The sequence below is a fragment of the Coregonus clupeaformis genome, unplaced genomic scaffold, assembly GCF_020615455.1.
Source record: "Coregonus clupeaformis isolate EN_2021a unplaced genomic scaffold, ASM2061545v1 scaf0012, whole genome shotgun sequence".
In the NCBI taxonomy this organism is placed as follows: Eukaryota; Metazoa; Chordata; class Actinopteri; order Salmoniformes; family Salmonidae; genus Coregonus; species Coregonus clupeaformis.
In genome coordinates this window covers 589,228-610,601 of record NW_025533467.1, presented here as the reverse complement: position 1 = coordinate 610,601, position 21,374 = coordinate 589,228, and the positions used below count along the sequence as shown (strand labels likewise).

At 43.9% G+C, this 21,374-nt stretch overlaps 1 protein-coding gene across 2 annotated transcripts in view; it reads left to right on the top strand.

Moving 5' to 3' along the window:
* Positions 1-21,374, top strand: part of LOC121545429 (protein kinase C-binding protein 1) — a 36,228-nt gene that overhangs the window by 457 nt on the left and 14,397 nt on the right. Inside the window, exons 2-7 of one of the 2 annotated variants that reach the window (XM_041855956.1) lie at positions 2,649-2,876; positions 15,232-15,302; positions 16,018-16,178; positions 17,119-17,262; positions 17,710-17,823; positions 17,940-18,032. In XM_041855956.1, the coding sequence (XP_041711890.1) occupies positions 2,863-2,876; positions 15,232-15,302; positions 16,018-16,178; positions 17,119-17,262; positions 17,710-17,823; positions 17,940-18,032 (597 nt within the window). In that variant the 5' untranslated portion in view covers positions 2,649-2,862. Of the gene's footprint in view, positions 1-2,648; positions 2,877-15,231; positions 15,303-16,017; positions 16,179-17,040; positions 17,263-17,709; positions 17,824-17,939; positions 18,033-21,374 lie in introns of both variants that reach the window. The other variant, XM_041855955.1, reaches the window with a different exon arrangement.

Genomic DNA, 21,374 nt, shown 5'->3' with positions numbered 1-21,374 from the left:
CCTGTAACTCATTCAGCCATGCCTGACCTCCTGACCCCAGCCTTCACATTAAATAATAACACAATTATATATATTTTAGTATAGGTTGTCAAACCAGATTGATATGAGCTGTTATGGCATAATTTGGCTCTGCCATATAATTTGTACAAATGCCGGGATTTAGATATGTCAATGTCTGTATCAATATGTCCCTCTTGTAAGGGGAGTCCCGAGTAACTACAGTCATGGAATACATTTTCTGTACACATAACATTTTAACCTAGCTAACTGTTAACTGTTCCAGAAACATTACACAATGGTCAAGGGACCAGGAGTATGAGCTGATCAAAAACCAATCAATATAGGCTTAGTCCTTTAAACAACGTTTGTCATACAAATTTGTAAAACAAATGCTTCGCTGTAACCCGGCCAAAATCCCTAACAGAGCAAACAGCAAAAAGGCCCCGTGTAGCTCAGTTGGTAGAGCATGGCGCTTGCAACGCCAGGGATTGTGGGTTCGATTCCCACGGGAGGCCAGTATGAACAAAAAAAACAAATGTATGCACTCACTAACTGTAAGTCGCTCTGGATAAGAGCGTCTGCTAAATGACTAAAATGTAAATAACCATCTGGCCAAACAGTTGTCCTTTTAGGCAAGACAGAGCACAAATAGTTCAGAGGCGCATATGTCCATCTATCTAGGCTAGACAGTTGTCACATTAGCATGGTTGGGGCCGACCAATATGTCAGACAACTATTCATATAGAGGCAGGCGTGAAGAGTCACCGGTGGAAATGGTGAACCTGTGAGGGCCAGGGGTGTCTGAATCTGACTGATGTTATTCTCCTTTTATTCACTAGAGGACAGCATTGCTCGTGTTTGGATAGTGTTATGAAACTAATGACTTCTGTGTTCTTCAGGCCCCACTTCTCCACCAAGCACACAACATGTCCTTTGCTCACAACAACATATCCTTTCAAAACGCTTTATAGATATAGCCTAATGGCTGTGCTATTCACATAGCCACCCCTGTGGTAAGGAATAGTGACAGATGGTGAAGGCACAGTGAAGAGTAGTAGAAGTTAGTGTTCAGGCCTCAGACACAACAATAGCGTTTGCTGGCCGAGAGTATTTAGCACCTGGGAACGGAATTTGAGAACCGAGTGCGCACCGATTTTACATGTAGAATTGTGTGAAAAATTTTGACAGACAAAACAGAAGAACGTTAGATCCACATTCAATGTGTGCAAGCCTTCGTTACATTTTACATTTTAGTCATTTAGCAGACGCTCTTATCCAGAGCGACTTACTGAGTGCATACATTGTTGTTGTTTTTTTAAATTTGTATACTGGCCCCCCGTTGCAAGCGCCATGCTCTACCAACTGAGCTACACGGGGCCCGTTCCGTTACCATTGCTTGTAACCTCTGTGTTGGGAGTGTGGCCTGGTTAGCTATTTAAAACCTACTCCAATTGACAAACTGTCCTGTCTGTTACCCAGGTACAGTGAATTATTGATGATTTTCACAAAGCACATGATGCAAGCGGGAGGTTCCTTGGAACACACGTACATGCACACACTGTCAATTGTTCTGGTCTGCATTGTCTGGCATTACAAAATGCCTCCCCTTTCCCCAACTTTTCTTTAATGTAATAAGCACTTCTTCCAACCTCAATTGTAAGACCAGAAATTTGCCTTTATATTATGGATTAGGCCTTATAGAATACTCCAGAACAATAACCATCCCCAGAATACAATGTACCACAGCCCTACACAAACATAACACAGTGCCCCAAAATTAGCGATTACGGGTAGTGTTTATAACGGGTAGGAAACTAGATTCAGCCGAGGCCCGAATTTTGTCGGAGTGGATGGTCGGAGTCGGGACCTAAGTAAAGTAATTTGTACACTGCAAATTGTCCACAACTCAGCCAAAAAAGAGATTGTATTTTAAAATAACAATAATTTCATGCCTTGATTACATTGAGACACGATCACGTCTCATAAAAAAAATATATATATATACTTGGGAACAGATTTCCAAATATATATATTTTTTGCTGAATTCCTGGTGATTTTACAGTCAAAAACTACATGAGTCCCATCTTGTTATAGTGTACATAATAGCTACTTTTATTTGGGAACAAGCCCATAAATAGCCTTTCTATTTAATTGATTAATATTTATTACAGTATATTTGTAACTTGTTTCCTTTTATGTTAATCCTCATTTTTTTATATAATCTGGATTTACCATTTTGTTTGTCTTTTAATTCCACTTATATTATAGGGACATATTCCCATGTCTACATTTAAAATGGTGTGCAATTTCTCCAGGCCTTGGTTGTAGTTGTTTTGGTGAAGAACGAGCCTATGTGCCCTCTCTCCCCTGAAGACGGTTGAGAAGAAGGGAGGGGTTTAGACAAAGGCCTTCTCTACAAAAATGGAGGCTACAGCAGAGCAGCCCTGCTGTCTGTTTTTCATTTTGTAGATGCTTTTCTACTATATCATCTGTGAAAATAACACAACTTGCACCAGATGCAACCTTAGACAACGGTATTACATTGTTGTGGGTGTTCTTTAGGTCATAGAAATGCGGTTACATTTGTTATTTTGTGATTTGGGCCTAGCTCTCTCTCTTTTTTATCTCCATGTCTCTCCCGCACTCAGAGCTGCTCCTGACTGCGCTGAACAAAGATAATTACTCAGGAAACGCTTCGGCCAATCGGATGCGGCCTTACATCCCGCCTGTGAGAAAGGGGCCAGTCAGGGCCTGGCTACCATCAGACAGGCCTGATCGCCTTGCCTGAAGAACGGAGCCTTCCCCGGCTGAGAGTGTCCTCCATGTTTTATAAGTGTTGCCATAACAGTGTGTCAGGCAGCCATGCATCCACAGAGGTAAGCCCTGTCTCTTTATCTCAACTCTAATTACAACATTCCTTCCTCCTTCTCTGTTGTGTGACTGTTGCTGTGCAAATCTGAATGTGAATACCTGAAAATCACAGATTGCTTTCCCAAAGGAGTGGGGGGAGGGGGCTTTGGGGGCGGGGGAGGCCTTGCAAGGCCCCTGTACCACAGAGCGCTTAGGTGGGGGTTGGGTTAGGACTCTTCTCTCTCTCTCTCTCTCTCTGTGTGTGTGGCAGGCTCACATGTGTTCCCCAGACATCCAGGCTGCCATGCAGTGGACTGCAGAGTGGACCATGGCATGGGGGGTGTTATGTATCTTTTGTAAGCAGATTGCCTTCTTGTTGTGATCTAGTGTGTCACGCCAGGCCAGAGAGAATGGACGTGGGGGAAACAGATGTGCCTGTTAGACTGACCGGGGGGGTCTCCAGGGAGACGCTGATAGCTAACTCAACACTGGTTGCTTACAGTAAGAAGTGTGTGGTGGACAAAATTAATACTTTCTGCGGATATGAAAGATAATTCTTCACCAATTGACGTGAATACGAACAAAGCAGTGACTGCCTGCCTCATGAGGCTAAATTCCTTTCCAGTCTAGCCTCACCCTCATCAGAACTGAAACCGAGTCCACAGAGTTCATTCATCGTTCCCAACCAAAAATGGAGGGTCTGAGGGAAATTCATAAATTTCATTCTTCCTCTACACATTAGTAGCCCTGTGTAGGCTAGTTGTTTTGAAGCTCATGGAATATGGATCTCAATTTACGGCCAAAGGCCTCCAGTTTACAGGCCAGTGCTACGTTGACTCTGTAGCACTCATCCTCGTAAAGCTGCTTCTTCTGCACTGTGCGCCTCAAACAGCAGCCATTTGTGTTAGAAACTGAGTGTCCCTCTGGGTAATGCTCTGCACGTGTCATTACAAATCAAACTGCCACCCAGAGAAACACTACATTTTTAGTGTGTTGATTCCGTGTATTTTGTGTGCGTGATGGTTTGTTTGACTTCAGCTCGACTCATATTTGTCTGCATTTGTGTGCTTGTTTTCTCTTCCCCCCCTTGGCACCGCTCGAACCTCTCACCTATTTATAGCTGTAGAGACAAAAACACCATTGATCTGCTGCTTCATTTAAATGCCTGGTTTGACGTTTCTGAAATACTTGCGTCAGGATAATCATATCCCCTTTTCTATGTAGGTTAGACAAACTGCATATCTGGCTCTCATTTCACAAGAATCCTTTTTGGTAGCATTTTATTTTACAGTACTGTTTCCACTGGTGTTTAATAGGACATTACTTTATGGTTCTTATTTTTTTTTTTTTATACTTTGTTTATTGAATTTTCAGTACCAGCATTTAGTAAATAATTGCACTTGAAAGTTATTTGGTATGAATATGGAACAACAATTTGAAGACAACGATACAGCAAAACATAGAGAGACAGACATGAAAGAAAAAATAGACATTAAATACATAAATAAGATAAAACACAAAAAAAATAAAAAATAAATGAAAAATATCTGTTTTGATCCAGTTGTTATAGGTCAGCTAGCACAGTTATTACCGTCCTTAACATCCGAGATGTCGTATATGCACATACCAGGCTTCTTACATCACCAATATATAAATATACATCACTCTGGAACTGCAGGGAAATGTATTCTTTTAACATAAGAAAAGAAGGGGAGCCCACTTTGCATAGAATTTGTCTACAGACCCATTGAGTGTCTGTTTTATTTTCTCCAACTTTATGCAATTCAAAATAGATTTAATCCAAAGAGCATGAGAAGGGGCTGCAGAGGATTTCCATCTAAGTAAAATTAATCGTCTCGCTAACAACGTGACAAAGGCAATTACATCCTTATTCATTTTGGTCAATTGTATTGTGGGTAAGGAAACTCCAAATAATGCAATGAGAGGGTCTGGCTCGATCTGTGTGCCGCTTAATTCTGAGAGTGTGTTGAAGATGTCTTTCCAGAAACCAACAAGAGATGGGCAGCACCAAAACATGTGCACATGATTAGCAGGGGACTGGTTACATCGAACACAATTAGGGTTCACATCCTTGTAAATTTTTGATAGTCTTGCTTTGGTCCAGTGGGCCCTATGAATGAGTTTGCATTGGATGAGGCCGTGTCGAGCGCAAATAGAAGAGCTATGTACCCTTTTGAGTGCCCCTTCCCATAGTTCATCAGATATTTCCTCACCCAGTTCCTCCTCCCAAGAGGATTTGATATTGTTTAATGAGATGGCTTGTAGTGAGCAAATTTGTCTATAGATTATTGACAATGTGCCTTTCTGATTAGGAAGTGGGGTGAGAAATGTGTCGAACTGTGTTCCACCAGAAAGGTTGGGGAATCCTGGATCTATGCTGCGGACATAACTCCGGACTTGTAAGAACCTAAAAAAATGATGTCTGGGGAGACCAAATTTAGCTGATAATTGTTGAAACGTACTAAATGTATTGTTAGTATACAGGTCTCTGAATCTTTTAATACCGAGATTAGACCATGTTGAGAAAGCACCATCAATCATAGATGGGGGAAAAGCTGGGTTTGAGGCTACCGGAGCCAAGGAAGAGGTTGTTTGAAACCCAAAGTGGTGTCTAAATTGATTCCAGATCTTCAATGTTGTTTTGACACATATATTATTGGTGAAGGAGGAGTAAGGGCCTGTAATAGAGGAGTGAGCGAGGGAAGACAATGATGCCGGTGTAGACGAGGCAGCCTCCATCTCCAGCCAAGTTGGGGGTGGGAATATCACTCTGCTCTGCAACCAGTACTGAATGATCCTAAGGTTAGCGGCCCAATAATAGAATCTGAAATCTGGTAGAGCTAGACCGCCGTCTGGTTTGGGCCTCTGCAAGAGCTGTTTTCGCATCCTAGGAGGTTTTTTGTCCCATATAAAGGGTAGAATTAGGCCGTCGATCTTTTTGAAAAATGTATTGGGTAGAAATATTGGAAGGCACTGATAGAGGTATAAGAATTTAGGGAGAGTATTCATTTTAATAGAGTTAATTCTAGCAACTAAGGAGAGGTGTAGCAAAGACCACCGTTCCAAATCGTCCCTTAGTACGGGTTAAGAGAGGAGCAAAGTTGGCTTGAAAAAGGTTTTCAAACCTAATTGTGACATGTACCCCGAGATAAATAAAACTACTGTGAGCTATTTTAAATGGCAAGTTATGTAAAGGGGATTTTTTTGCAGCCATGTTAAGTGGCATCAATTCACTTTTACTGAGATGTAGTTTATACCCTGATAAGTGACCGAAGGATGCGAAAGTGGCAAGGGCAGCAGGGACAGAGACAGAAAGATTGGATGTGTATATTAATAAATCATCTGCATATAAAGACAGTTTGTGTTCGTGCCCGTATCTGACTATGCCTTTGATGAGGGGGTTGGAGCGAAGTGCTATTGCAAGTGGCTCTATGGCGAGGGCAAACAGTAAGGGACTTAAAGGGCAACCCTGACGTGTCGATCTTTGCAAAGGGAAGCGATCTGATTGAGTGTTATTAGTCCTGACAGAGGCTTGGGGGGATGAGTACAGAAGTTTTATCCAGGTCATGAATTTGGAGCCAAAGCCAAATTTATTTAGAGTGTAAAAAAGGTATTTCCATTCCACCCGATCAAACGCTTTCTCCGCGTCCAGGGATATTATGGCTTCAGAGGTATTGTCGATAGAAGGATTGTATATAATATTAAATAATCTTCGGAGATTGAAGAATGAGTGTCTATTTTTTATAAATCCTGTTTGATCCGGAGAGATAATTGATGGGAGGACTGTTTCTAGCCGCGTTGCCAGAATTTTGGCTAGAATTTTATAGTCCACATTTAGCAAGCTAATTGGACGGTATGATGCACAGTCAAGAGGGTCTTTGTTTTTTTTAAGAATAACACAAATGGTTGCTTGAGTGAGAGTATGTGGGAGAGCACCATTTACAAATGCATCATTGTACATTTCAATTAGAATAGGGGCTATTTTGGTGATAAACTTTTTATAAAACTCTGTCGGGTAGCCATCAGGCCCTGGGCTTCTCAATGATTGAAGGGATTTGACAGCGTTAGACAGTTCTTCAACAGTGATCGGCTGCTCTAATTTTTTAACCAAATCCCGGCCGACCGAAGGCACAGAAAGTGAGTGGAAGAAATCATCCAATTCCAGTGTATCCGCTTTACTTTCAGAGGTATATAGAGACTGGTAAAATCTCTTGAACTCCTCATTGATCCCCCCAGGATCTAATGATATCCCAGATGATGTATGCATTTTTGTAATCTGAGATGATGATGATAGTTGACGTAACTTGTGAGCTAATAATTTACTGGCTTTATCTCCTTGTTCATAGTAAGTGCTCCTAGACTTGACAAGCATTTCAGTAACCTGGTCTGTTAATAGTGTGTCAAATTCTGCTTGCAGAGTTAAACGTTCCTTATAAATATCCGGGGGATGGTGAAACGGCATAAATGTCATCTAATTGGGCAATACAGCGTGTTAACATAGATAACCTATTCCTTTTCAATTTGTTCTCATGTGCGGTGTAGGAGATAATTTCACCTCTGATATAAGCTTTCAAAGTTTCCCAGAGAGTAGACGCAGAGATGTTTGGGGTTCTATTTGTAATCATGAAGAAGTCGATTTGACTCAAAACAAAATTGACAAAGTGTTCATTACTGAGCAGTTGAGTTTTTAGTCGCCAAGGCGGTCGCTGATTGTCTACATTTTGAAAAGCTACTTCCATAGTAACAGGGGCGTGGTCAGATACAACAATTGGGTTATATGAACATGAAGATATGGAGTGGAGGAGCCGGTCATCAACAAGGAAGTAGTCTATGCGCGTAAAAGTGTGGTGAACCGATGAGAAAAAAGAGTATGCTTTCCCAGCTGGATTAACCATTCTCCAAGGATCTGAGATTGCGAATTCAGACATAAAGGTTCGAACAACTCTAGCTGAGGTTGATAAGGTGGTAGGTTTAGTGGAGGATCGATCCAATTGTGGGTCTAACCAACAGTTAAAGTCACCTCCTAAAATCAACATATGGGTGGACATATCTGGGAGTGTAGAGAAAACCGATTTGAAAAAATCACCATTGTCCCAATTAGGAGCATAGATATTAACAAGAAGAACCTTTGTATTGAGCAGCCTACCACTGACAATTATATATCTACCATGGGGATCTGCGATCACCTTAGAACATGTAAAAGGTACCGATCTGTGAAGTAAAATAGCCACCCCTCTCGCCTTACTCTGAAATGAGGAATGGAACACCTGACCCACCCATCTGCACCTAAGACTTGAGTGTTGTGATACCTTCAGATGAGTTTCTTGGAGAAAGATGATGTGAGCTTTCAAATGATGAAGATGGTGTAGCACCTTACTACGTTTAACTGGGTTATTTATGCCCCTGCAGTTCCAAGTAAGAAAATTAAAGCCATTCCCTCCAGCAGTATGGGCTACACTAGGCTGAGTCATATCTTAAGAGAGAGAGAGGATGTGTAAAGGACAAAGTACAATGTAAACTGAAGATCTTAGTTGAACCTAAAAGCGCAAATGTAAAAAAACAAAAACAAGCGAAGAGGCACAAAAAACATATACAAACTATATACAAATAGAGAGTGAACAAACCCTTCCCTCACACCCGCCCTTGCCGAAGCATCTCCCCAAATGAGATGCAAGCAAAACCCTAAATACAAAGAAAGTTTAGAGCTAAGCATGATAACTCTTACTCTGTGCTACCTAAGATTAGTGACCATTTAACTAGAGTAAGCCAAACATGGATAGAATGGTCCCCAACAGAGTTTAAGGAAAATTATCCTCGATTAAGAGAGGTTTAACCTCGACGCAGATGGTAAATGAACATACTGAAACAGCCATGCAGACCCCCAGATATTGGCATTAGAGGCGGCAAACCTGGGCTGGAAATAAAGAGATAAAAAAGCGAATGACATTCATATGTCGATGAACCCAGCAAAGATGGCTTCGTTAGTCACCCATTCGGCCTGCTAACTAGCCTGCTAGGAAGACCAGCCAGCCAACCATTTGTTACACACCATGCGGTACCACAGCCGCTTTCACGTTCTTGTTGATGAAATCTGCCGCTATAGCCGGGTCCTCGAATCTGTGCATGGAGCCGTCCGGTAAAGTCAGTCTCAAAACCGCAGGGTAGATGAGGCCGAACTTCACGCCCGGGCAGGCGTGTAGTTGGCGTTTCACAGCTCCAAAGCTAGCCCGCCTCTTAGCCACAGCTGTTGTGTAGTCCGCAAATATCGAGACTCTTTTACCTTTATATAGAAGAGGGGATGCTTCTCCCGATCTTCTCAGTATGTCGTTGCGGACGTGAAAGAAATGCACCCTGATGACAAATGGTCGTGGGGGTTCTCCATCCCTGGGTCGGCTACGCAGAGTGCGGTGAGCCCGGTCTAGCAATGGCTTCTCCTCTAGCCCGAGCAGCTCCTGAAGTAGCTGGGCCATGTACTCCGTGGGCCTTGGGCCCTCCACTCCCTCCGGTATTCCCAGTAGACGAATGTTGTTCCTCCGCATTCTACTTTCCATATCTTCGCATCTATTATCGAGGAATGCCACCCTAGTTGTCAATGAGCCGACGTTAGCCTCTAGCTCGCTAATGCGAGTGCTGTGGTCTGTAGCACCTCGCTCCAAATCCGATAAAGTCACCCCATGTGCGTCGAGCTTATTCTGTATACTCTCGATAGATTTTTTAAGCTCGTCTTTGATCGTTGATATCTCTGACCTGAGATTGGTAGAGAGACAGTCAATTTTTCCGAAAATGTCGGTTTTGAGGGTGCCTATCACGGATTGCAGCATCTCCACAGTCAGTGTTTCCGTGGGGCCGGCATTGGCAGCGTTCGGTGGCGGGGGTGAGTCGGGAGAAGTTGCAGGCTTGTTGCGGCCTGCTCTTGCAGACTCTGTTTTTGGCCGGGTTGATGTCATTACGAATTTGAATTTATTAAACTTGAACTGAGTTGTTTATGGGTCTCTTCAGACGCCTGGGCAAACAGAAATGTATGCAATTTTGCAAAGTTAAATATATAAATTTGGTCACTAACTCAGGAGCGATAGGGAGACGCGTGCTACATCCTTGGCTTCCAACAGCGCCCCCTACTTTATGGTTCTTAATTGAAATAATTCATCACAATTAATAACTAGCCCCCTCCCTACCTGTTTCCAAATAGTGCCTAGCAGTAAATTATTACATTAATCAGAAAGTAATTAATGGGTTCTAATTGTGTAATTAGTTACCATGGCACGGCAAATCTTAAAATGCACATTTAAGTTTGATGGAATACATAGGGCTACAATACTAGAATAATTAATGTATTTCCATGTACAATTATGAGAAAAAGCCTAACTTTGGTGTGAAATCTATATTAGATTTTCTTCGTTCCTCACTCTCAACCACCTTGGTTTGGCTCTACACAAAGCATGTTCTAATTACAGTATGTGAATGGCACATCAACCACCATTACGTTAGTGTCCTCTTTTACTGTGGTTTATGAAAATACACTCTCATGGACAAAACCAAAGCCAAAAGTGATCCAATACCTTTGGAAAAAAGTAATTGACATAATTTTGAACAATCATTAGGTGAGCTTCGAGATGTGTATAAATTCATGTTGTGCCAGTGGTAGGCCTAATGTTAGTAATCTGGTGACAGGTTATCTTTAGGCAATCGTCTGGGGTTAGCTAAGGCAGCATTGCTTGTAAATTGGACACCAGGCTTTTAAAGGGTCTGCTTGTGATTTACTGCCTCCCAACCACAAAGAACAACTCAAACCCTCTTCTAAAACCTCTACCCATTCGCTCAGTAGCAATCAAAACAGACAGACAACCTTTTAAACCGAGGGGAAATTACACAGTTTTAATGCATAGGGAATCTCTGCATTGCAGCAGAAAAGGTTTTTAAGGAAGAAAGAAGCCTGCGCACAGCGAGCTGTGTGGCATACCACAGCCGACCAATCCGGTCCCGCCCTGCAGACCCTCCAGCCAATTAAAGCAGCAGCTGAGGTTAAAGATTGACAATCACAGTGAGAGAGGCAACAGAGAGAGAGCAGGGGCCTTCTGGAAAATTCCACAGCCATCTTTGTTTTATCTCCTCCAGCCCAGTGTAAAAATCAGGCTGAAGGATTTTCTTACATATTCTTTGGTATAAAACAAGGTATGCTACTACGTTTGAATTATCTCTGATGAAGAAGATGTTATTTGGTGGCAAAAAAAATTTGGACAAAAATTCATCATGTGTATAATGAATCTTGTCTTTTTGCAGTGATTATAGTATGAAACGCAGGCAAAAGCCTGGAACCTATTTCTATGAGACTGTGCCTAAAACTAGTGGTTTCGTATTGACTTGAGCGAACGGTAAATTTAATCTTGATGGTGTTGTTTGTGCGTTGTTATGTACCTCAGAGTCAGTCTTCTCTCTGGAGGTCAGGGGCCGCAGGGTGACGAGGGCACCAGGTTGTTTCTCCATCAACAATACTGATCCTCAGTGGATTCAAGGACACCAACACAAAGCATACAACGAAACAACCCTGTTTTCATGGCACCAATTACAGAGCAGGAACCCAGACCCTCTCTCTGTACGAGACACCACTGTGTTGCATGAGACCGAGAAACAGTGTATTCTCCCCAGGGATAGATCAAAAGTTTGCCAGATGTCTTTATTCTCATAGTCAGACTATCTCTCTTTCTCTCTGTCTCTTTCTTATTATTAAGCCTAATTATTATTTGACAGCAGTGGGCACAGTAAAGGTGAAACTGAAGACGGGGTTACAATGGATAACTGATTTCCAATTAGCTGGATTTCTCCTTTCTCTCTCTCTCTCTCGTCTATGTCTCCCTCCCGCTGTACTCGGTAGCGACGGTGGTTTGGCTTAACTGTGTTTTGGTGTTTGGATGTTGAACTGTAATCTCCACGGATCTCCTGGTCCTCGTGTATGTGTGTGTGGATGTGCCAGTGCCTGTGACTGGAGCCTCGGTCGGCATGGGGGAGAGGGGGGAGGGGAGCCGGCTGTGGCCTCCATTTTCTGTGACGAGAGAACCCTGCTCTGCCTGTGCTCGCCTGTTTCTCTGAGGAGCCAGTGGAATCTCAAGGCACAGATTCAATGTGTGTGTTTTCTTCTTCTATCAGGCATTCCTCCTTGGGTGTTGTTTGTCAATGTTATCCTCAATTTTGCTCGTCTGGAATATTCACAGATCCTGAAGATTTTTTTGCTATCTGTTCTTCTGTGATTCTGTCAGGTTTCTGGAATTCTGCTCCTGGTCTGAAATGCCCTCTGGAAGAACATAGGATGACCAGTTGCGAGAGAAAATATCTGCTTAGGTAGACGCTACAGGGATCAGGTGGTTATTGTGTCACTCTGGCTGCTCGGTGGGCCTATTTTTGAGTGAATAACGAGTGTGAACCTTGGCTCACTGCTGGGTTGCATGGTTACAGTGCTCAGTCCTCTCGCAGTGCTCTCGCTGGTAGGACACGTAGCACAGAGAGTTGGCTAACATTTGCTCTCTTTCATGTGGGCCTCGTTCGTTTTTTCGTTCTCTGTGTTTCTGGAACAGGAAGGCCCTGAAGGGCAGCGTGTTTAAACAAGACAAGACTCATATGCTGGATACTTTTGATTTGTCTTCCATTTGTATCTTCTTGATCTTCTCTCATTATCCAGATGGCATTATGGGTGATTTCATGCCTCAGTCTTTTTGATAATGGTGATTAAGCCTAGTGATCATTAATTGAGACTTGGACGTGGTGACAGGGTTGTTAAGCATTACATTAGGTTTATGAATTATCAATGTCATGGACTTGGTTTGATGAGCAGGACGTCAAGGTTTACAGTGCGTGTTAATGAGGGTGGCTTTATTGGCTTAGTAGATTTAGTTAATGGCCTTTCACAGTGGTAGTCATGCTTGGGTGCATCAATGGCTGCCCTCAGCTCTGGCTCTGGAGCATTGTGCCTCTCTACTTTTATTACTCTGTCCTTTTGTCTTTCAGATCAATGACCATGATGGATGTGGATTCTGAAGAGTAGATAAACTCTAATCTTATCCAAATCTTTGTCTGCGATGTTCCTCTGAGAACATCTAGAACATTCCCACTTGTCCACTTCTTGAACCTTTTTTTCTATCGATCTAGTGCTGGATATTAGCCTATTAGGCTACCTGTACCTAGACGTTCTCCTATCAGGAGCCACCAGGGCAGGGCTAGGGGTCTGGTTCAGCGTGTGACCTGTGGTGGATCCTGAGGAAGATTTTCTTTAAGCAGACAATGAATAGGAATGAGGCCCTCAGTGGCCCTGACAAAGGAGGCGGTGAACTTTCAAAGAACCACATTCATCACCAAGGATCCCCCATTTTCTTCTCCTTTTTCTTCCTGAGAGGAAATTAGAGGAGAGCAAAACCAAAAGCTGCAGGCTTTGATTTCTGTAAATGGAAGAGGCTCTAATTTGAATTGTTGCACAATATTGTTTGTTATTGATATGATTTGCTGTGGAAATCTGATTATTATTTGGGCTGTTCAGAACATGATGTTTAGGCTAGGCAACAGACCTATGTAACAGGTAAAAACCTGTAGCTAGCTAGTCAGACCAAGGTTGACTCTGTAGAGCTTACTGAAGTGATCTGGTGCAGTGGGTTTCTATACTGAACAAAAATATAAACTCAACATGTAAAGTGTTGGTCCCATGTTTCATGAGCTGAAATAAAAGATCCCAGAGATGTTCCATACAAACAAAACGCTTATTTCTCTCAAATGTTGTGCACAAATGTGTTTACATCCCTGTTAGTGAGCATTTCTCCTTTGTCAAGATAATCCATCCACCTGACAGGTGTGGCATATCAAGAATCTGATTAAACAGCATGATCATTACACAGGTGCACCTTGTGCTGGGGACACTAAAAGGCCACTCTAAAATGTGCAGTTTTGTCACACAACACAATGCCACTGATGTCTCAAGTTTTGAGGGAGCGTGCAATTGGCATGCTGACTGCAGGAATGTCCACCAGAACTGTTGCCAGAGAATTTAATGTTCATTTCTCTACCATAAGCCGCCTCCAACGTTGTTTTAGAGAATTTGGCAGTACGTCCAACTGACTTCACAATCCCAGACCATGTGTAACCACGCCAGCCCTGGACCTCCACAACCGGCTTCTTTACCTACGGGATCATCTGAGACGAGCCACCCAGACAGCTGATGAAACTGAGGAGTATTTCTGTATGTAATAAAGCCCTTTTGTGGGTAAAGGCTGGGCTTGGCTCCCCAGTGGGAGGGCCTGGCTCCCAAGTGAGTGGGCCTATGCCCTCCCAGACCCACCCATAGCTGCGCCCCTGCTCAGTCATGTGAAATCCATAGATTAGGGCCCAATGAATTTATTTAAATTGACTGAGTTCCTTATATCAACTGTAACTCAGTAAAATTGTTGAAATTGTTGCATGTTGCGTTTATATTTTTGTTCAGAATAGGCTAAACAGCCAATTGTGAGAGCTGGGGTTTGAGTGGCTACCAAAAAGCACCGTCTCTTTACACTCTCTCATCCATGACTGTCTGAGGCAATCTTCTGTGAGTCAACGTCCATTTTGAAGGTGAAAACCCTTTTGTGACGTAGCCTCCGCATTTGTTGAAGTTTTTTTGTAGTCATTGAAAACCCAAAAATGTGTTTAAGGCATTGCTCTTTTGAATGAGCTTGCATTGAACAGAAAGAGCTTCTTGACTGTAGGTAGGTGAGCAAAGTGGGATGCAAACAAACTCGTCAATGTATGGCCCTCATCAGGTTTGAAGCCCTTGTCTCTCCATTGTGTCCTGGAGGACAGGAGCACACAGCCTACTCTGTTGGATGGCCTTATTTGTTGTGCTGAAGCACAAGTTGTGCCCAGCTGAATAAAGAGGACCTGTTGCCATGGAGATTCTCTCCAGTTGGCACCCCATGGAACACAAACACCCAACGCCTGAAGTTTATCTGACTGTGATTACCAATGATTATAGACATGGATAGGAAGACATGATTACACAATAATAATAATAAAAAACAATTGTCATTTAGCAGACTCTCTTATCCAGAAGACTTACAATTAGTGATCATGAATGATCATAAAGGCCATGGTTCTGAGGTCCAAGTCAATTCTGTGCCACATCGGTTGCACCTTAGATTTGGTAACATTAGTAACCTATTGATGTTTCTCAATAACGCCGGCAAGAGGTAACCACAATGGAAACCTGCTGAAACTCTGGTGACTTTGTCCCCTGGGACCCTGCCTTAGGTGGTGTTCCACTTGTTTACTGTGTGACAGGATTTGTTTCGTGAACACTGTGACTGACTCTCTCCTCCTTTCTGTGTGCCCTCATTCTGTGCTGTGCAGTCTGGCTGAGGACGAGGTAAAGACGGAGTCGGATGTGGTAGAGGGGATGGATGTGTCCATGCGATCCAAAGGTAAGAGCAGGGCCTTGCATACTAAGACAAACGTTATTGTGTTTTGAGAAGACAGCTTATTCTAGTGTTCTTCTTCTAGTGTTTATCTTACCGTTAAACATACTTGTTGTTTGTTGTGGATCTCATGGAGCTACACAGAGCAACCATTGTGCCATTGAGTTAAAATCGTATCACCACTACCTCTGAGGTTGTAGCATGGGTTCAGCCTCACCATCACGTGCTGTGGATGTTAGCCTAAGTCACCATTTAGAAGGCATCCTTCACACGTGGTCACTATCACAGGGCCCGACCACACTTATCTTGAAATGTGGTTGGCATGCCAAAGAAGACGTTAACTTATCATATGAAATTCGTTGCCAGATTGGGAAACCAAGCGGTAGGGTTTGGTGACCAAAATCTCTTATCTGGTTGGATTCAGTAGCCCTGGGCAACCACCACGTATTAAGTCTCTCAATGAAGGGGTTCTGCTAACAAAAAGAATGCTTGAGGATTTACACTGCCTTTGACCTTGAATGACTCCACCCCCCCCCCCATCTGAGTGGTACTGAAGAAGATGGAGCCTATCATTGTGTAGAGTGGCCTGGGACTGGGAGTGTCTCTGCCTCTCTAGCCTTTCATGCCAGGGATCTAGTCTCTGTCCTATAGATTCCTATAAGCAGCTACTCTCTGTGTTGTATGTATGGTTACCTGGTGTCCCCTCTGCTCCGGCCACTAGTGTCTGACCCCGGGTCAGCAGAGCGGGTGCTGGCAGCTCAGAAGAGGAAGGTGTCCAGCCCCACCCACTCCTCCAACGGCCACTACCCCTCAGACACCTCCCCCAGCCCCCTGAAGAAGAAGAAGAAACCTGGGGCGGTCCACAGCAACAACAAAGACCAGGTAGGGGGGAGTGTGTAGTTTGTGACTGTGCGCTTGTGTAAGTGTGTGTGTGTGTGTGTGTGTGTGTGTGCGCACGCGCGTGTGTGTATGTGCACCTGTGCATGACTGATTGTGCCCCCAGGTTTAAATGAAAGACTCTGCTGCATGTTCTGTGGTCGGATGCATTTGTTCATATCCCAAAAATGTATGTTTGTCTACCATGTATTGATGATTGAATATTAAAATGATTTATCTGTCTGATGATTGATAATGATAACTGTTTATAGAGTGGAATACCTTAAAATTACTTTTCTAAACTGCCTTTTTTGAAAAGAGTAGATATGCCTGCCAAATGTGTTTCCATTTTTGTGTTGTGAATGCTTTGTTTTACATGTATGACAAGATTCAACCCCAAGCCAAAACCTTTGAATTCAGTTCCACTGACAAATGAACATGTCACATGTTCTGAACAGTCACATAGACATGTGCTGACTTGTATTGTGTCTTGTTCACTGATTGGCTGATGTGGGTTGATGCGGTGTCAAGCATGATACCCAACACAAAACTGGTTATTGGTCCACCAGGGAAAGTCACCATTGAAATTGCACATTGCAAGTCTGACAACATAAAAAAATGACAATAACACAAACTTCCGGTTTAGATAAAGAACTACTATCTTATAGGCCTACATTGATGTTGACTAGACCAACTAAAACAGTCTTGTGTTTGGTGCCTGCCTTATTTTGCCTTACATGTTGCTTATTACCCTGCCTTACTTGCCACTTTGTGATTCTCTGTGTGTTCTGTTGCACTGCACCTTTTGTGTTTTGTTTTCTGCGTGTGTTTTGAAACCCGCCCCCTGTTTCTCTTGCCTGCATTTCAGTCAGAACTAAGACATGGTCCCTTTTACTATGTGAAGCAGTCATCACTCACCACAGACCCTGTTGATGTTGTCCCGCAGGACAGCAGGAATGACTTCTACTGCTGGCTGTGCCACCGTGAGGGCCAGGTGCTCTGCTGTGAGCTCTGCCCGAGGGTGTACCACGCCAAGTGCCTCAAACTGCCAGCAGAGCCCGAGGGCGACTGGTTCTGTCCAGAGTGTGAGGTACTCACTCGTGTGTGCTGTGCGTGTAGGTGTATATACGTGTGCAAGCGGTGTGGGAGTGTTCCAGGCACATTCTCGCTTAACCACAATGTCCGCTTGCTCTTTGGGGTGTCAGGCGATGGGGTTGGAGGCAGGCTTGGGGTCAATTCCAATTGGACTCTGCATTTTAGTAAAACAAATAAAAAAATAAACATATTATCCTATAATAATGGTACTAAACATGGTACTTTCTAATTATTGAATTTAAATGGAATGGACCCCAGACTAGTACCACAGTCTCCTATAGATTATGACATACTGTAGATGCATAGTTAATAGCCAGCCCAGCAGACCTACTGTGAGTGGTTGTGTTTACCCAGTCCCTGTCTTTGGTATGGTAGCCCTGTTTTGGTTTTACCAGCTACTATTTGCCATTGTTACATTGTCCTGACTTTGTCGTTTTTCCAGAAAATCACAGTAGCAGAGTGCATAGAGACACAGAGCAAGGCCATGACTATGCTAACGATAGAACAGCTGTCCTACCTGCTGAAGTTTGCCCTTCAGAAGATGAAACAGCCGGGGGTAAGTTAGTGAAAGTCTCTCTGATGCCCTCTAGGTGCCCACTGTGGGCTAGAGATGGGGCTATCGCTTCTGTTGTTTACGAGACTTGAACTAACACCTGTTTCTTCCGTGGGCAGACTGAGGCCTTCTGGAAGCCTGTGGCTCTGGAGCAGCACCCTGACTATGCTGAGTACATATTCCACCCAATGGACCTCGCAACACTAGAGAAGGTACCATTGCATTCACATTTCAGTCATTTAGCAGATGTTCCTATCCATTCCAGACTTGGAGCCCTCTAATAGCAAGGCAATGATGAGCTTTTTGAGTCTATAAGTCATGGTCTACAGACTATACAGTGCCTTCAGAAAGTATTCACACCCATTGACTTTTTCCATATTTTATTGTGTTGCCTGAATTTAAAATTGATTACGTTTAGATTTTGTGTCACTGGCCTACACAAAATACCCCATATTGTCAAAGTGGAATTATGTTTTTAGAAATGTTTACTAATTAATAAAAAAAGAAAAGCTATTATGTTTTGAGTCTAAGTATTCCACCCATTTGGTATGGCAAGCCTAAATACACTGAACAAAATATAAACGCAACATGCAACAATTTCAAAGATTTTTCTGAGTTACAGTTTACATAAGGAAATCAGTCAATTGAAATAAATTCATTAGGCCCTAATCTATGGGTTTCACATGACTGGGAATACAGATATGCATACATTGGTCACAGATACCTTTAAAAAAAAAAAGGTAGGGTCGTGGATCAGAAAACCAGTCAGTGTTTGGTGTGACCATCATTTGCCTCACGCAGCGCAACACATCTCCTTCCCATAGAGTTGATCAGGCTGTTGATTGTGGCCTGTGGAATGTTGTCCCACTCCTCTTCAATGGCTGTGCAAAGTTGATGGATATTGGCGGGAACTGGAACACGCTGTCGTACACGTCGATCCAGAGCATCCCAAACATGCTCAATGGATAACATGTCTGGTGTGTATGCAGGCCATGGAAGAAATGGGACATTTTCAGCTTCCATGAATTGTGTACAGATCCTTGCGACATGGGGCCATGCATTATCGTGCTGAAACATGAGGTGATGGCGTCAGATGAATGGCACGATAATGGGCCTCAGGATCTCATCACGGTATCTCTGTGCATTCAAATTGCCATCGATAAAATGCAATTGTGTTCATTGTCCGTAGCTTATGCCTGCCCATACCATAACCCCACCGCCACCACGGGGCACTCGCTGTCTGCCATTTGCCCGGTACAGTTGAAACCGGGATTCATCCGTGAAGAGCACACTTTTCCAGCGTGCCAGTGTCCATCGAAGGTGAGTATTTGCTCACTGAAGTCGGTTACGAAGCCGAACTGCAGTCAGGTCAAGACCCTGGTGAGGATGACAAGTACGCAGATAAGCTTCCCTGAGATAGTTTCTGACAGTTTGTGCAGAAATTATTCGGTTGTGCAAACCCACAGTGTTATCAGCTGTCCGGGTGACTCGTCTCAGACCATCCCGAAGGTGAAGAAGCCGGATGTGGAGGTCTTGAGCTTGTGTGGTTACACATGCTCTGCGGTTGTGAGGCCGGTTGGACGTACTGCCAAATTCTCTAAAACAAATTTGGAGGCGACTTATGGTAGAGAAATTAACATTAAAGTCTCTGGCAACAGCTCTGGTGGACATTCCTGCAGTCAGCATGCCAATTGCACGCTCCCTCAAAACTTGAGACATCTGTGGCATTGTGTGTTTTGACAAAACTGTGCATTTTAGTGGCCTTTTATTGTCCCAGCACAAGGTGCACCTGTGTAATGATCATGCTGTTTAATCATCTTTTTGATATGCCACACCTGTCAGGTGTATAGATTATCTTGACAAAGGAGAAATGCTCACTGACAGGGATCTATACAAATTTGGGCACAGAATTTGAGAGAAATAAGCTTTTTGTGCGTATTGAACATTTCTGGGATCTTTTATTTCAGCACATGAAACATGGGACCAACACTTTACATGTTGCATTTATATTTTTGTTCAGTATAAGTTCAGGAGTAAAAATGTGCTTAACAAGTTGCATGGACTCACTCTGTGTGCAATAATAGTTTTTAAATGACTACGTCATCTCTGTACCCCACACATACAGTTTCAAACACTGATTCAACCACATTACATTTACATTAACGTCATTTAGCAGACGCTCTTATCCAGAGTGACTTACAAATTGGTGCATTCACCTTATAGCCAGTGGGATAACCACTTTACAATATGTTTTGTTTTTTTGGTGGGGTAAGGGGGGGTAGAAGGATTACTTTATCCTATCCCAGGTATTCCTTAAAGAGGTGGGGTTTCAAGTGTCTCTGGAAGGTGGTGAGTGACTCCGCTGTCCTGGCGTCGTGAGGGAGCTTGTTCCACCATTGGGGTGCCAGAGCAGCGAACAGTTTTGACTGGGCTGAGCGGGAACTGTGCTTCCGCAGAGGTAGGGGGGCCAGCAGGCCAGAGGTGGATGAACGCAATGCCCTCGTTTGGGTGTAGGGACTGATCAGAGCCTGAAGGTACGGAGGTGCCGTTCCCCTCACAGCTCCGTAGGCAAGCACCATGGTCTTGTAGCAGATGCGAGCTTCAACTGGAAGCCAGTGGAGTGTGCGGAGGAGCGGGGTGACATGAGAGAACTTGGGAAGGTTGAACACCAGACGGGCTGCGGCATTCTGGATGAGTTGTAGGGGTTTAATGGCACAGGCAAGGAGCCCAGCCAACAGCGAGTTGCAGTAATCCAGACGGGAGATGACAAGTGCCTGGATTAGGACCTGTGCCGCTTCCTGTGTAAGGCAGGGTCGTACTCTCTGAATTCTATAGAGCATGAACCTACAGGATCGGGTCACCGCCTTGATGTTAGTGGAGAACGACAGGGTGTTGTCCAGGGTCACGCCAAGGCTCTTCGCACTCTGGGAGGAGGACACAACGGAGTTGTCAACCGTGATGGCGAGATCATGGAACGGGCAGTCCTTCCCCGGGAGGAAGAGCAGCTCCGTCTTGCCGAGGTTCAGCTTGAGGTGGTGATCCGTCATCCACACTGATATGTCTGCCAGACATGCAGAGATGCGATTCGCCACCTGGTTATCAGAAGGGGGAAAGGAGAAGATTAGTTGTGTGTCGTCTGCGTAGCAATGATAGGAGAGGCCATGTGAGGGTATGACAGAGCCAAGTGACTTGGTGTATAGCGAGAATAGGAGAGGGCCTAGAACTGAGCCCTGGGGGACACCAGTGGTGAGAGCACGTGGTGCGGAGACAGATTCTCTCCACGGCACTTGGTAGGAGCGACCGGTCAGGTAGGACGCAATCCAAGAGTGAGCCGCGCTGGAGATGCCCAGCTCGGAGAGGGTGGAGAGGAGGATCTGATGGTTCACAGTATCAAAGGCAGCAGACAGGTCTAGAAGGACAAGAGCAGAGGAGAGAGAGTTAGCTTTAGCAGCGCGGAGAGCCTCCGTGACACAGAGAAGAGCAGTCTCAGTTGAATGACCAGTCTTGAAACCTGACTGGTTTGGATCAAGAAGGTCATTCTGAGAGAGATAGCA